General features: G+C 52.4%; 1 protein-coding gene across 1 annotated transcript in view; it reads left to right on the top strand.

The window, feature by feature from the left end:
- Positions 1-14,697, top strand: part of LOC116979321 (dedicator of cytokinesis protein 11-like) — a 179,473-nt gene that overhangs the window by 51,812 nt on the left and 112,964 nt on the right. Inside the window, 4 exon segments of the mRNA XM_033030927.1 lie at positions 1,500-1,640; positions 4,529-4,738; positions 5,863-5,985; positions 13,720-13,802. Of these exon segments, the coding sequence (XP_032886818.1) occupies positions 1,500-1,640; positions 4,529-4,738; positions 5,863-5,985; positions 13,720-13,802 (557 nt within the window).

Below are 14,697 nucleotides of genomic sequence, written 5' to 3'. Positions count from 1 at the left end.
TTTGGCCTCCATCTTCACAACCTTTCCAAACCTGTACCTGTCCAAGTGTCTTTTAGAAGTTGTTATAGTTCCTGCCTCAACTACCTCCTCCAGCAGCTCGTTCTGTACAACCACCATCCTCTGTGTGAAAAATCTCGCACTCAGGTTCCTATTAACTCTTTCTCCTGTCACCTTAAACCTGCGTCCACTGGTTCTTGAACCTTGAGTCTGCATTAGCCCGATCTATTCCCCTCATGATGTTGTACAGTGTATTTATTGTAGCTCATGTTTGTACCCAGAGGAGCATGAAGCAAAGATGCTCGAACTGTGCATTACTTGGTCAGGTTCCACATTCCTCATAAGGCAGCTACAGAGAGTGAGGAGTGACCTAGTGCTCTCCTGTAAGGCCCAATTGGTCGTTGTTGGTTCGGTCGACGTCAGTTGACTGAGACTGGATGGGCGGGCAGTCAGTCACTGGAGAGGAGTGGGAACCAAAGTCAGAGCCGTGTGTCTCCATTAACTCCATCTACACGTCTACACTTCACGCTGCCTCGGCAAGGCCAGCATCATAATCAAGGACAAGTCGCACCCTGGCCACTCCCTCTTCTCCCCTCTTCCATCGGGCAAGAGGTACAAAAGTGTGAACACACACACCTCCAGACTCGGGGACAGTTTCTTCCCAGCTGTTATCAGGCAACTAACCGTCCTCTCCAACTAGAGAGTGGTCCTGACCTCCTATCTACCTCATTGGAGACCCTTGGACTCTCTTTAATCAGACTTTACTGGACTTAATCTTGCACTAAACATGATTCCCTTTATCCTGTATCTGTACACTGTGGACAGCTTGATTGTAATCATGTGTGATTTTTCCGCTGACTGGTTAGCATGCACCGTACAGTTTTTCACTGTACCTCGGTACACGTGACAATAAACTAAACTAAACTAAACTGAACTTCTGCCAAGAGTGTTTTAGAGTCAGGATGTCCCAGATAGGACAATGAAACTCTTGCTTGCTGCAGCACAACACAATATGTAAACATAATACATAACGGGAGATAAAAAAGTTCACTGTGTGTACACATGCACATATACCCAATAAATACCAAATATAGTGCAATAATAATAATAATAATCTGTTGTAGTTCAGAGCTTATTTGTTGTTGTGTTTAATAGCCTGATGGCTGTGGGGAAGCAGCTGTTCCTGAACCTGGACGTTACAGTTTTCAGGCTCCTATACCTTCTTCCCGAAGGCAGTGGAGAGATCAGTGTGTGGCCAGGATGGTGTGGGTCTTTGATGATGCTGGCAGCCTTTTTGAGGCAGCGACTGTGATAGATCCCTTCGATGGTGGGGAGATCTGAGCCAATGATGGACTGGGCTTTGCGTATGTTTGCAAACGGAAAGAGAAGGAGGAATGCCAGAACACAGCATAGCCAGGTCTTTGTGGGAAATACTTGTGTGATGCATGTTCATCCACTTCTGACATCAGCTGTTAAAACCATGTGCCATATTTTTATTTAAGAAACTGGATTTTTCGGGCATTGAACCAGAGGTGAGGCCATTGGAGGAAAAGTTTGGCAAGCGCTTTCTGGTCAAATGCCACAACTTGAGTTTCGCTCTGCAAGGCCTGGTCAGTGAGCAGGGAGATGGAACGATGACCAACGTGAGTTGTCTTTGTCTCAATCCGTTCACGTGCAAAATGTTCCGTTTATGCAATATAAATGCACCGTTAAAACAATTGATGAAGGCATGTGTGTTCGAACATAGCTCCCAGTTAAATAACCCACATAAGTGATAAGAACGAGTTTTATAGACAAAGGTACAGGAGTAGGCCATTCGTCCCTTCGAACCAGCACCGCCATTCAATGTGATCATGGCTGATCATCTACTGTCAGTACTCCGTTCCTGCCTTCTCCCCATATCCCCTGACTCCATTATGGGGGCACTGAAGATGGGGCCCACTTGTAAGCGTCACCTATCCATGTTCTCCACAGATGCTGCCTGACCCGCTGAGTTACTCCAGCACTGTGTGAAACGTCACCTATCCATGTTCTCCACAGATGCTGCCTGACCTGCTGAGTTACTCCAGCACTCTGTGAAACGTCACCTATCCATGTTCTCCACAGATGCTGCCTGACCCGCTGAGTTACTCCAGCACTCTGTGAAACGTCACCTATCCATGTTCTCCACAGATGCTGCCTGACCCGCTGAGTTACTCCAGCACTCTGTCTTGGTTTCATCCAGAATGTTGGGTATCTATCTCCAGACTCCCACGAGGGGTCTCCGGTTATGAATGGAACAATTCTGCTGTGTGCATTCATTCTGGAATTCAAGGAATGTCAGTATTGGCTGCGGAGGGCTGGATTGGTATGAAATTGAATCATTTCCGCTCCTATTTTTAAAAAGTTTCACTTTGTTTAGGAAGGCTACAGACAGTCAAAGAGTTGCCCAGCATGAAAACAGCCTTCCAGCCCATCTAATCCACGTCTGCAAACTGGGCTAGTCCCATTTGCCTGCATTTGACCTCCAGACCCTAAACCCTTTCCATTTATCTTTCCAGATGTCTTTTAGAATGTTTTACTGAATCAACTTCTATAGCTTCCTCTGGCAGCTCATTCCACATATGACCACTCCCTGAATAAATCGCTCTTAAATCTCTCCCCTCTCACCTTAAGCTTGTGCCCTCTAGTTTTAGAATCCTCCACCGTGGGAAATAAACTGAGAGTGTTCAACTCTGTCTCTGAAACTTATTTCCGAATCACAGAGCACAAAAACCCATGCCGACCAAGATGTCCAATCTAATCTAGTCCCATTTGCCCGCATTTAGCCTGAAATGTTTCAGAAAAGATTTACGAGGTTGTTGCCAGGACTAGAGGGTGTGAGTATAGGGAGAGGTTGGGAAGGCTGGGTCTCTGTTCGTAGGAGGATGAGGGGAGATCTTCTAGAGGTATACAAAGTAATGAGAGGAATAGATTGGGTAGATGCACAGAGTCTCTGATAGAGAAGGGGAATCGAGGACCAGCGGACATAGGTTCAAGATGAAGGGGAAGGGGAAAAGATTTAATAGGAATTAAAGGGTTAACTTTTTCACACAGAGGGTGGTGGGTGTATGGAGCGAGCTGCCCGAGGAGGTAGTTGAGGCTGGGACTATCCCAACGTTTAAGAAACAGTTAGATAGGTACATGGATAGGACAGGTTTGGAGGGATATGGACCAAACACAGGCAAGTGGGACTAGTGTAGCTGGGACATTATTGGCCGGTGTGGGCGAGTTGGGCCGAAGGGCCTGTTTCCACACTGCATCACTCTATGACTCTATGACTCCATCCCTCTTTCATGAAGGTGTCTGGTCAGAAGAAGAGGGTTCCTCCTGGGGACCAGGCCAGTGTTTACCTCTGTCAGTGCCTCCTGGTGGTTTAGCAGGGTATTGCTTTGGGATCAATATGCGGTTCAAATGGTGGTTTACGTGTTCGACGCTTCAACCATGAGTGCATGTGAAAAATTCCGTTGTGTTGATTGATCAAAAGATATATAGAAAATAGATGCAGGAGTAGGCCATCCAGCCCTTTGAGCCAGCACCGCCATTCAATATGATCATGGCTGATCATCCAAAATCAGTACCCCGTTCCTGCTTTCTCCCCATATCCCTTGATTCCGTTAGCCCCAAGAGCTATATCCAACTCTCTTGAAAACATTCAGTGAATTGGCCTCCACTGCCTTCTGTGGCAGAGAATTTCACAGATTCACAACTCTCTGTGTGAAAAAGTGTTTCCTCATCTCAGTCCTAAATGGCCTACCCCATGTTCTTAAACTGTGGCCCCTGTTTCTGGACTCCCCCAACATCGGGAACATGTTTCCTGCATCTGGCCTGTCCAATCCCTAAAGAATTTTATATGTTTCTATGAGATACCCTCTCATCCTTCTAAATTTCAGTGCACAAACCCAGCCGCTCCATTCTATCAACATATGACAATCCCGCCATCCCGGGAATTAACCTGGTGAACCTACGCTGCACTCCCTCAATAGCAATAATGTCCTTCCTCAAATTAGGGGACCAAAACTGTACACGATACAGCGTGGAAACATGCCCTTCAGCCCACCGAGTCCACGCCGACCACCGATCACCCGTTAAGTTCTTTGTTATCCCACATTCTCATTCACTTCCCACCCGCTGACGGAGATCTACAGCCAATTAACCTACAAACTAGAACGTCTTTGGGATGTGGGAGGAAACCGGAGCACCTGGAGGAGACCCACGTGGTCACTGGAAGAACATGCAAACCTGTGTAGGTTGTTCAGTCGTTGCTTGTACTGGAGTAGGATGATGCAGGGTGCTAGATAAATGTACATGGGCACCTTGTGTTACAGATGGTTTATGTTTTTGTGACTTTGTGAATTTGTCGGCGTTGTCTATGTGGCGACTCTTGGTGTACGTCAGTTGTGGATGTCACTGAGACTGGTCACGATGAAGTGTCATCTCCCATTGGGGTGATGAACCTGCCCAACGTCACCCTCATTGCCACCTCTCTCCGTGCCCCTTGTGCCAACTACAGCTGGAGCCCTTCTTCGTCACGCTGGCCCTCTTCGACACAAACAAAAACTGCAAGATCTCCGCGGATTTCCAGGTGGACCTCAACCCGCCAGCTGTGCGGCAGATGTTGCAGGACGGAGCGGAGGAAGGGGCGGTGAACGGGACGGCCGGCGAGAGTCCTGGCAGACGGGCAAGGGTGGTGGACGAGGCGCTGCTCCGCTACCCTAGAGAGGTACGTCGCTGACACAGTGGGGGGTCTAATGCCCCAGCACAGGGGGGCTCTGATACTGTGGGGGTCCGACACACCGACACAGGGGGGCTCTGATACTGTGGGGGTCCAACACACCGACACAGGGGGGCTCTGATACTGAAGGGGTCCATGGCATGATGGGGGGGGGGGAGTCTTGTTACAGTGGGGTTCAATACTCCAACACGGGGGTCTCTGATGCTGTGGGGGTCAGATATACCAGTACTGGGGTCTCTGATAGAATGGGGGTTGATACCCCAGGATGGGAGGGGGGGGGGTCTCTCAGACAGTGACTGTTTGATACCACTGCACGGGTATCTCTGAGGGTCCGATATCTCACACAGGGGGTCTTTGATGCAGTGAGTGATGCCCCAACATGGGGTCTCTTGAGGGTCCAATATCCCACCATGAGTGGGGGGAGGGGGAGGTTGAGGTCTCACACACCAAGGGTCCTATTACCCCAACACTGGGGTCTCCGAGTCTCACTCCCTATCACCGGGGGTCTACAACACAGTGAGGGTTTGTTACCCTAAACAGGGGCAAACCAATAGTGAGGGGGGCCCGTCATTCCAAATCAGGGGGTCTCTGATGCACGGAGGGCCTGATACCCCAACACTGGGGCTCTGACAAACGAGGGTCTCTCACCCGAAACAAGGGTGTCTGACACAGTGGGGGTCCCACTCCCCGTCTCAGGGAGACCTGGACACTGTGAGGATCTGTACCCCAAATCAGGGGGTCTCAGACACTGTGGAGGGCCAATACCGCCAGACAGGGGGTCCCTGACACAGCGAGGGTGACCGGTGGTCCCAGCTCATCTCCAACATCTCAGGGCAAGGACCTCCTGCAGCAGGTTCTCACGTTGCCCTGTGTATGGGCAATGAACCTGAATGAATCAGTGGACGAAGGCTGGATTGCCTGTCCGTTGGCCATTGTCCTGGTGATTGGCCAATTGTCCTGGACATTTGTCCTGGGCTGGCCACAGGTGTCCTGAACCAGGTTGTCATGGGGTACTATCTTGTGCATAATGAAGGTGAATGAACTGTATACTGGGTGGGATCTGTGCTGGCCATTGTGTGACCAATGTGTGTGTGTGTGTGTGTTTACCACAGGGATTATTCTCCGTAACTGCCCCACACCCAGATATCTACCTGGTGGCCCGTGTGGAGAAGGTGCTGCAGGGCGGGATCGCGCAGTGTGTCGAGCCGTACATTAAAGGTTCTGACACCAGCAAGGTATGTCCATGGTCTCAGGCTCCGGGCCCCACATGTAGGGGCCCTCATTATAATGTGCTCCCCTCTACATCCTCACATCCACCTGGATCACAGCCACAGGCAGCGATTGGATCAACTCGGATTGTTTTCTCTGGAACGTCGGAGATTGAGGGGAAACTTAATGGAAATATATAAAATTATGAGAAGCATAGACGGGGTAGACAGTCAGAACATTATTTTCCAGGGTGAAATGTCCGTCACTAGAGGGCATAAGTACAAGGTGCGGGAGGGAATGTTTAAAGGAAATGTACTTCTTCAAAATACCCGGCTTGTTCATGAAGCTCGATTACCCAAACCATGCTGACCAGAAACATAGACGTAGAAAATAGGTGCAGGAGTAGGCCATTCGGCCCTTCGAGTCTGCACCGCCATTCAATATGATCATGGCTGATCATCCAACTCAGTATCCTGTAACTGCCTTCTCTCCATACCCCCTGATCCCTTTAGCCACAAGGGCCACATCTAACTCCCTCTTAAATATAGCCAATGAACTGTGCCCTCAACTACCTTCTGTGGCAGAGAATTCCACAGATTCACCACTCTCTGTGTAAAAAATGTTTTCCTCATCTCGGTCCTAAAAGATTTCCCCCTTATCCTTAAACTGTGACCCCTTGTTCTAGACATCCCCAACATCGGGAACAATCTTCCTGCATCTAACCTGTCCAACCCCTTAAGGCCTCAGCAGTCCATGTCTTTACAAATGCAGATAGATCAAGTCTCTTGGTATCCTCTCCAGTAACGTTCCCACCACGGACATCGGGCTCACCGTCCTGTAGTTCCCTGCCTTGTCCTGGTTGCCCTTCTTAAATAAAATCACAACAGTAGCCACCCTCCAGTCTTCCAGCACCTGCCCCATTGACTAATGAAGGTGCAAGATCTCCCTGTCGGGGGCCCAGTAATTCCTTTGCTGGCTTCCCACAATGTCCGAAACCCAGTGAGGTGGACAGTCCCAGTGGTGTGGACAGTCCCAGTGGTGTGGACAGTCCCAGTGGGATGGACAGTCCCAGTGGGGTGGACAGTCCCAGTGGGGTGGACAGTCCCAGTGGGGTGGACAGTCCCAGTGGGGTGGACAGTCCCAGTGGTGTGGACAGTCCCAGTGGGATGGACAGTCCCAGTGGGGTGGACAGTCCCAGTGGGGTGGACAGTCCCAGTGGGGTGGACAGTCCCAGTGGGGTGGACAGTCCCAGTGGGGTGGACAGTCCCAGTGGTGTGGACAGTCCCAGTGGGGTGGACAGTCCCAGTGGGGTGGACAGTCCCAGTGGTGTGGACAGTCCCAGTGGGGTGGACAGTCCCAGTGGGGTGGACAGTCCCAGTGGGGTGGACAGTCCCAGTGGTGTGGACAGTCCCAGTAGTGTGGACAGTCCCAGTGGTGTGGACAGTCCCAGTGGGGTGGACAGTCCCAGTGGGGTGGACAGTCCCAGTGGGGTGGACAGTCCCAGTGGGGTGGACAATCCCAGTGGGGTGGACAGTCCCAGTGGTGTGGACAGTCCCAGTGGTGTGGACAGTCCCAGTAGTGTGGACAGTCCCAGTGGTGTGGACAGTCCCAGTGGTGTGGACAGTCCCAGTGGGGTGGACAGTCCCAGTGGGGTGGACAGTCCCAGTGGTGTGGACAGTCCCAGTGGTGTGGACAGTCCCAGTAGTGTGGACAGTCCCAGTGGTGTGGACAGTCCCAGTGGTGTGGACAGTCCCAGTGGGGTGGACAGTCCCAGTGGGGTGGACAGTCCCAGTGGTGTGGACAGTCCCAGTGGTGTGGACAATCCCAGTGGGGTGGACAGTCCCAGTGGGGTGGACAATCCCAGTGGGGTGGACAGTCCCAGTGGGGTGGACAGTCCCAGTGGGGTGGACAGTCCCAGTGGTGTGGACAGTCCCAGTAGTGTGGACAGTCCCAGTGGTGTGGACAGTCCCAGTGGGGTGGACAGTCCCAGTGGGGTGGACAGTCCCAGTGGGGTGGACAGTCCCAGTGGTGTGGACAGTCCCAGTGGTGTGGACAGTCCCAGTGGTGTGGACAGTCCCAGTAGTGTGGACAGTCCCAGTGGTGTGGACAGTCCCAGTGGGGTGGACAGTCCCAGTGGGGTGGACAATCCCAGTGGGATGGACAGTCCCAGTGGGGTGGACAGTCCCAGTGGGGTGGACAGTCCCAGTGGGGTGGACAGTCCCAGTGGGGTGGACAGTCCCAGTGGGGTGGACAGTCCCAGTGGGGTGGACAGTCCCAGTGGGGTGGACAGTCCCAGTGGGGTGGACAGTCCCAGTGGGGTGGACAGTCCCAGTGGGGTGGACAGTCCCAGTGGGATGGACAGTCCCAGTGGGGTGGACAGTCCCAGTGGGATGGACAGTCCCAGTGGGGTGGACAGTCCCAGTGGGGTGGACAGTCCCAGTGGGGTGGACAGTCCCAGTGGGGTGGACAGTCCCAGTAGTGTGGACAGTCCCAGTGGGGTGGACAGTCCCAGTGGGGTGGACAGTCCCAGTGGGGTGGACAGTCCCAGTAGTGTGGACAGTCCCAGTGGGGTGGACAGTCCCAGTGGGGTGGACAGTCCCAGTGGTGTGGACAGTCCCAGTGGGGTGGACAGTCCCAGTGGGATGGACAGTCCCAGTGGGGTGGACAGTCCCAGTGGGGTGGACAGTCCCAGTGGGATGGACAGTCCCAGTGGGGTGGACAGTCCCAGTGGTGTGGACAATCCCAGTGGGGTGGACAGTCCCAGTGGGGTGGACAGTCCCAGTGGGGTGGACAGTCCCAGTGGTGTGGACAGTCCCAGTGGGGTGGACAGTCCCAGTGGGGTGGACAGTCCCAGTGGTGTGGACAGTCCCAGTGGGGTGGACAGTCCCAGTGGGGTGGACAGTCCCAGTGGGGTGGACAGTCCCAGTGGGGTGGACAGTCCCAGTGGTGTGGACAGTCCCAGTGGGGTGGACAGTCCCAGTGGGGTGGACAGTCCCAGTGGGGTGGACAATCCCAGTGGGGTGGACAGTCCCAGTGGGGTGGACAGTCCCAGTGGTGTGGACAATCCCAGTGGGGTGGACAGTCCCAGTGGGGTGGACAGTCCCAGTGGGGTGGACAGTCCCAGTGGGGTGGACAGTCCCAGTGGTGTGGACAATCCCAGTGGGGTGGACAGTCCCAGTGGGGTGGACAATCCCAGTGGTGTGGACAGTCCCAGTGGTGTGGACAGTCCCAGTGGGGTGGACAATCCCAGTGGGATGGACAATCCCAGTGGTGTGGACAGTCCCAGTGGGGTGGACAATCCCAGTGGTGTGGACAGTCCCAGTGGTGTGGACAGTCCCAGTGGTGTGGACAGTCCCAGTGGGGTGGACAGTCCCAGTGGTGTGGACAGTCCCAGTGGGGTGGACAGTCCCAGTGGGATGGACAGTCCCAGTGGTGTGGACAGTCCCAGTGGGGTGGACAGTCCCAGTGGGGTGGACAGTCCCAGTGGGGTGGACAGTCCCAGTGGGGTGGACAGTCCCAGTGGGGTGGACAATCCCAGTGGGGTGGACAGTCCCAGTGGGGTGGACAGTCCCAGTGGGGTGGACAGTCCCAGTGGGTGGACAGTCCCAGTGGGGCGGACAGTCCCAGTGGGGCGGACAGTCCCAGTGGGGTGGACAGTCCCAGTGGGGTGGACAGTCCCAGTGGGGTGGACAGTCCCAGTGGGGTGGACAGTCCCAGTGGGGGGACAGTCCCAGTGGGGCGGACAGTCCCAGTGGGGTGGACAGTCCCAGTGGGGTGGACAGTCCCAGTGGGGTGGACAGTCCCAGTGGGGTGGACAGTCCCAGTGGGGTGGACAGTCCCAGTGGGGTGGACAATCCCAGTGGTGTGGACAGTCCCAGTGGGATGGACAGTCCCAGTGGGGTGGACAATCCCAGTGAGGTGGACAGTCCCAGTGGGGTGGACAGTCCCAGTGGGGTGGACAATCCCAGTGGGGTGGACAGTCCCAGTGGGATGGACAGTCCCAGTGGGGTGGACAATCCCAGTGGTGTGGACAGTCCCAGTGGGGTGGACAGTCCCAGTGAGGTGGACAGTCCCAGTGGGATGGACAGTCCCAGTGGGATGGACAGTCCCAGTGGGGTGGACAGTCCCAGTGGTGTGGACAGTCCCAGTGAGGTGGACAGTCCCAGTGGGGTGGACAGTCCCAGTGGGGTGGACAGTCCCAGTGGGGTGGACAGTCCCAGTGGGGTGGACAGTCCCAGTGGGGTGGACAGTCCCAGTGAGGTGGACAGTCTTCGAGTGTTGCTACAGGCTTCGAGTGTTGCTACAGATTTGAGTTTGCCTGTGGGGTGAAGCTGCATCTAACAGTAGTCTAAGTCCCACTGCCAGGACACTGCCAGGGATGCACAGTGGCCCAGCAGTTGAGTTGCTGCCTTTACAGCACCACAGACCCGGGTTTGATCCTCAGTACGGGTGCTGTCTGTGTGGAGTCCGTGTGCTCCCCCCATGACCTTCCTGGGTTTTCTCCTGTAGCTCCAGTTTCCTCCCACACTCCAATAACGTCCAGGTCTATAGGCTAATTGGCTTGGTATAAATGTAAATTGCCCCTAGTGTGTAGGATAGTGTTAGTGTGCGGGGATCGCTGGTCGGCGTGGGCTCAGTGGGCCGAATGGCCTGTTAACGCACTGTTAACTCACGAGTTGAGATGCTTCAGAAGATCTATGTTACAAAGAAGGAAATGTTGTATGAAAAGTATAGAGTTGATTTTGTTCCTTGATTGAAGGTTTGACATCTGCGGTTACAGTATGTCCAGAACATATTTATACATTATTATGCCTCAGTTTGATGAGTAAACTAACGTATGTGATTCCAAATATCCAGTTCAGTTACATCATCTTTATTTTTAGCACTGGGCAATAAAACATTGATGTTTATCTGTGTGCAGCACAATCATGCTCATTCATAGAAACATACACCAGGCCCTTCAGCCCCACAATGTCTGTACTGGACATGGTCAGGATCACCGCTAATCTGCCTGCACATAACCTGTATCCCTCCATTCCCTGCATGTACATGTGCCCATCTAAATGTCTCTGAAATACCACCATCTGAAATACACTCACCACCCGCTATGTAAAAAAACCTCTTCCCCCCCCCACCCCTCACCCCCTCCCTCTCTGTCTCTGCCCCTCCCCCTCTCTCTCTGTCCCTCCCCCTCTCTCTCTCTGTCCCTCCCTCTCTCTCTCTGCCCCTCTCTCTCTGCCCCTCTCTCTCTGTCTCTGCCCCTCTGTCTCTCTCTCTGCCCCTCTCTCTCTACCCCCCCTCTCTCTCCCTCTCTAGACGTGCCTGCGAGTTGGGGGCTATGTGTGAGTGGATAGGGCGGGGGATGGGGTTAAAGGAGTGAATGAATAATATTAATATAATATCAAGAGGGGGGGTCAGTGTGTGTGTGGGGGATGGTCAGTGTATGTGACGCCACAGGCCGCACCCCCGCAAACGCGCGTTGAGGGGACAGGAACCAACGGGTCCCACTTGGTCTAGTCGTCGTTAAACTTCGCACCTCTCTTTAAAGCTATGCCCTCTAGTCTTTGATATTTCCATCCTGGGGAAAAGGTTCTGACTGTCTACCATATCTATGGTTCCAATGCCACTTCCATGTCAGGGTGCCTTTGGTCCTTGGGCTTTGATTTTGTTTAGAGATACAGCGCAGAAACATCCCCCTTTGGCCACCGAGTCGGCGCCGACCAGCGATCACCCCGTATACTAGCACTATCCTACACGCACTAGACATCATTTATAGAAGCCACTTAACCTACAAACCTGTGTGTCTTTGGAGTGTGGGAGGAAACCGGACCACCGTTGAGGTCTTGGTTGGATTGGCTCTTTGTCAGAGACCTCCCCCTTGACCTTACCGCCATGGGTGGCCCTACCAGGAGCATAGCTCCAGATGGCATCGCTCTCAGGATCTCAGGTCCACACAAGCTTCTCCACCACGACAAGGTGACCATCCACAGAGATCGGGTCGAAACAGATCAGGTATACTACACATAAATACAATCAAGTCAAACTCGAGCACCATAGGTAGAGCAAAGGGGAGGATACAGGGTGCAGAATATAGTTCTCATCATTGTTCCATTCTGAGTTAACCTGACTGTAAAGTTGCTGCAAGTATAATTTTGTTGCTCGATTGCCGGGACGTTTGAAGATGTAACACTGCTGACCTTTCCGCCCATAACATGCAGCACAGAGACGGGCTGTTCATTGGTGAATGAGGGCCTTATGTCCCCTTGACGAGGCCAACATCAGTTTTAGTTTAGTTATTGTCACGTGTATCGAGCTACAGTGAAAAGCTTTTTTGGTGCATGCCATCCAGTCAGTTGAAAGACTATACATGATTACAATCGAGCTCACCATTGTACAGATGTAGGATAAAGAGTAGGCCATTCGGTCCTTCGAGCCAGCACCGCCATTCAATGTGATCATGGCTGATCATCCCCAATCAGTATCCCGTTCCTGCCTTCTCCCCATATCCACTGACTCCGCTATCTTTAAGAGCCCTATCTAGCTCTCTCTTGAAAGTATCCAGAGAACCGGCCTCCACCGCCCTCTGAGGCAGAGAATTCCACAGACTCACAACTATCTGTGAGAAAAAGTGTTTCCTCGTCTCCGTTCTAAATGGCTTACCCCTTATTCTGAAAAAATAACGTTTAGTGCAAGATGAAGTCTGATTAAAGTTAGTCCAAGGGTATCCAATGAGGTAGATGATAGCTTGGGACCGCTCTCTGGTTGTGGTAGGATGGTTCAGATACCTGATAACAGCTGGGAAGAAACTGTCCCTGAATCTGGAGGTGTGCGTGTTCACACTTTTTACCTCTTGCCTGATGGGAGAGGGGGGAAGAGGGACAAGAGACATGCACATGGACACATCATCTGGTGGTGATCAGAGCCACCAGACTGCACCTGGCTGGGCTTATTGTGTACCGAGGTACAGTGAAAAGCTTTGTTATACATGATAACCGAACAGATCAGATAATACTAAATATGAATATAATCAAGATAACTCAAGTCCAATATGTGGAACAAAGGGGAAGATACAGAGTGCAGAATCTAGTTCTCAGCATTGTAGCGCATCAGTTCCACAGACAAAGTCCAATGTCCACAATGGGGTCGAGGTGAATCAGACAGTACCCTAGCTTATGGTACCCTAGACTTCCTAGAGGGAAGTCTTTTAGGACCGAGATGAGAAAATCATTTTTTACACAGAGTGGTGAATCTGTGGAATTCTCTGCCACAGAAGGTAGTTGAGGCCAGTTCATTGGCTATATTTAAGAGGAAGTTAGATGTGGCCCTTGTGGCTAAAGGGATCAGGGGGTATGGAGAGAAGGCAGGGATGGGATACTGAGTTGGATGATCAGCCATGAGCATATTGAATGGCGGTGCAGGCTCGAAGGGCCGAATGGCCTACTCCTGCACCTATTTTCTATGTTTATGGAAGGGCCATTCAGAAGCCTGATAACAGAGGGGAAGAAGCTGTTTCTGAGTCTGGTGGTGCGCGCTTTCAAGCTTCTGTACCTTCTGCCAGACGGGAGCGGGGAGAAGAAGGAATGACCGGGGTGGGACAGGGACAGTATTTGATGATGTCGGCTGCTTTCCCAGGATGGTGTTGATGTGTTGCGGGTGAAGATGGTGTGGAGTGTGGATGCTGATCAGCAGGGGTGTGAGTGGTACCCACACAGTGTGACCTGTGGCCACCTTTGCTCTAACACTTTGCTCTCTATCTCCAGACGGTGCAGAAGGTCCTGAAAGCTGCAAAGCAGATCTGTAGCAGGCTGGGCGGGTACAGGATGGCCTTCGCCTGGGCTGCAAGGTCAGTGGTTCACAGAGACCCTCACCAACCCACGACTGAAAGACAATAGGCAATAGGTGCAGGAGTAGACCATTCGAGCCAGCACCGCCATTCAATGTGATCATGGCTGATCATCCACAATCAGTACCCCGTTCCTGCCTTCTCCCCATATCCCCTGACTCCGCTATCTTTAAGAGTCCTATCTAGCTCTCTCTTGAACGCATACCTATCCTACTTCTGCTGCAAGGTGTTGTCAAGCCTTTGTAGCTTCTGCCCAAAGGAAGAGGGACAATTTCCGGGGTGTGAGTGGTCCTTGCGTATGTAGGCTGCCTTCCCGAGGCAGCGTGAAGTTGATGGTGGTGAGTCTGGTCTGTGTGATGGACTGGGCTACATCCATAACTCAACAGTTTCTTGCTGTCTTGGGCAGAGCTGTTGCCAAGTCAGACTATCACAAATCAAGGCAAGATGTGCGGCATCTGTAGAGATTGGTCAGAGCTATTGTAGATGTGCTGTATTCCCTCAGGTTTCCGAGATTAAATTTGACATTAAGAATGAAGAAAAGACGGGTTTAAGAAAGTCTTTTTACATCTTTGAAACTTCACAAATCACTCCCAGCCAAGTCTGGGGAAGGGTCCCGACCCCAAATGGCACCAATCCATCAGTTCATACGTCATAGGAGCAGAATTAGGCCATTCGGCCCATCGAGTCTACTCCGCCATTCAATCATTTCCCTCTCAACCCCATTCTCCTGCCTTCTCCCCATAACCTTACTAATCAAGGTCCATGTTCCCCAGGGATGCTGTCTGACCCACTGAGTTACTCCAGCACTTTGTGTCCTTCTTAATTCACTTTGAAAAGCTGCAGGGTCTAATACTTCCATTTCTTCAAATTAAATATCTTTCTAAATTAGATTGAA

Source organism: Amblyraja radiata, chromosome 12 (assembly GCF_010909765.2).
Source record: "Amblyraja radiata isolate CabotCenter1 chromosome 12, sAmbRad1.1.pri, whole genome shotgun sequence".
NCBI lineage: Eukaryota > Metazoa > Chordata > Chondrichthyes > Rajiformes > Rajidae > Amblyraja > Amblyraja radiata.
This window is presented reverse-complemented; position numbering and strand designations above follow the sequence as displayed.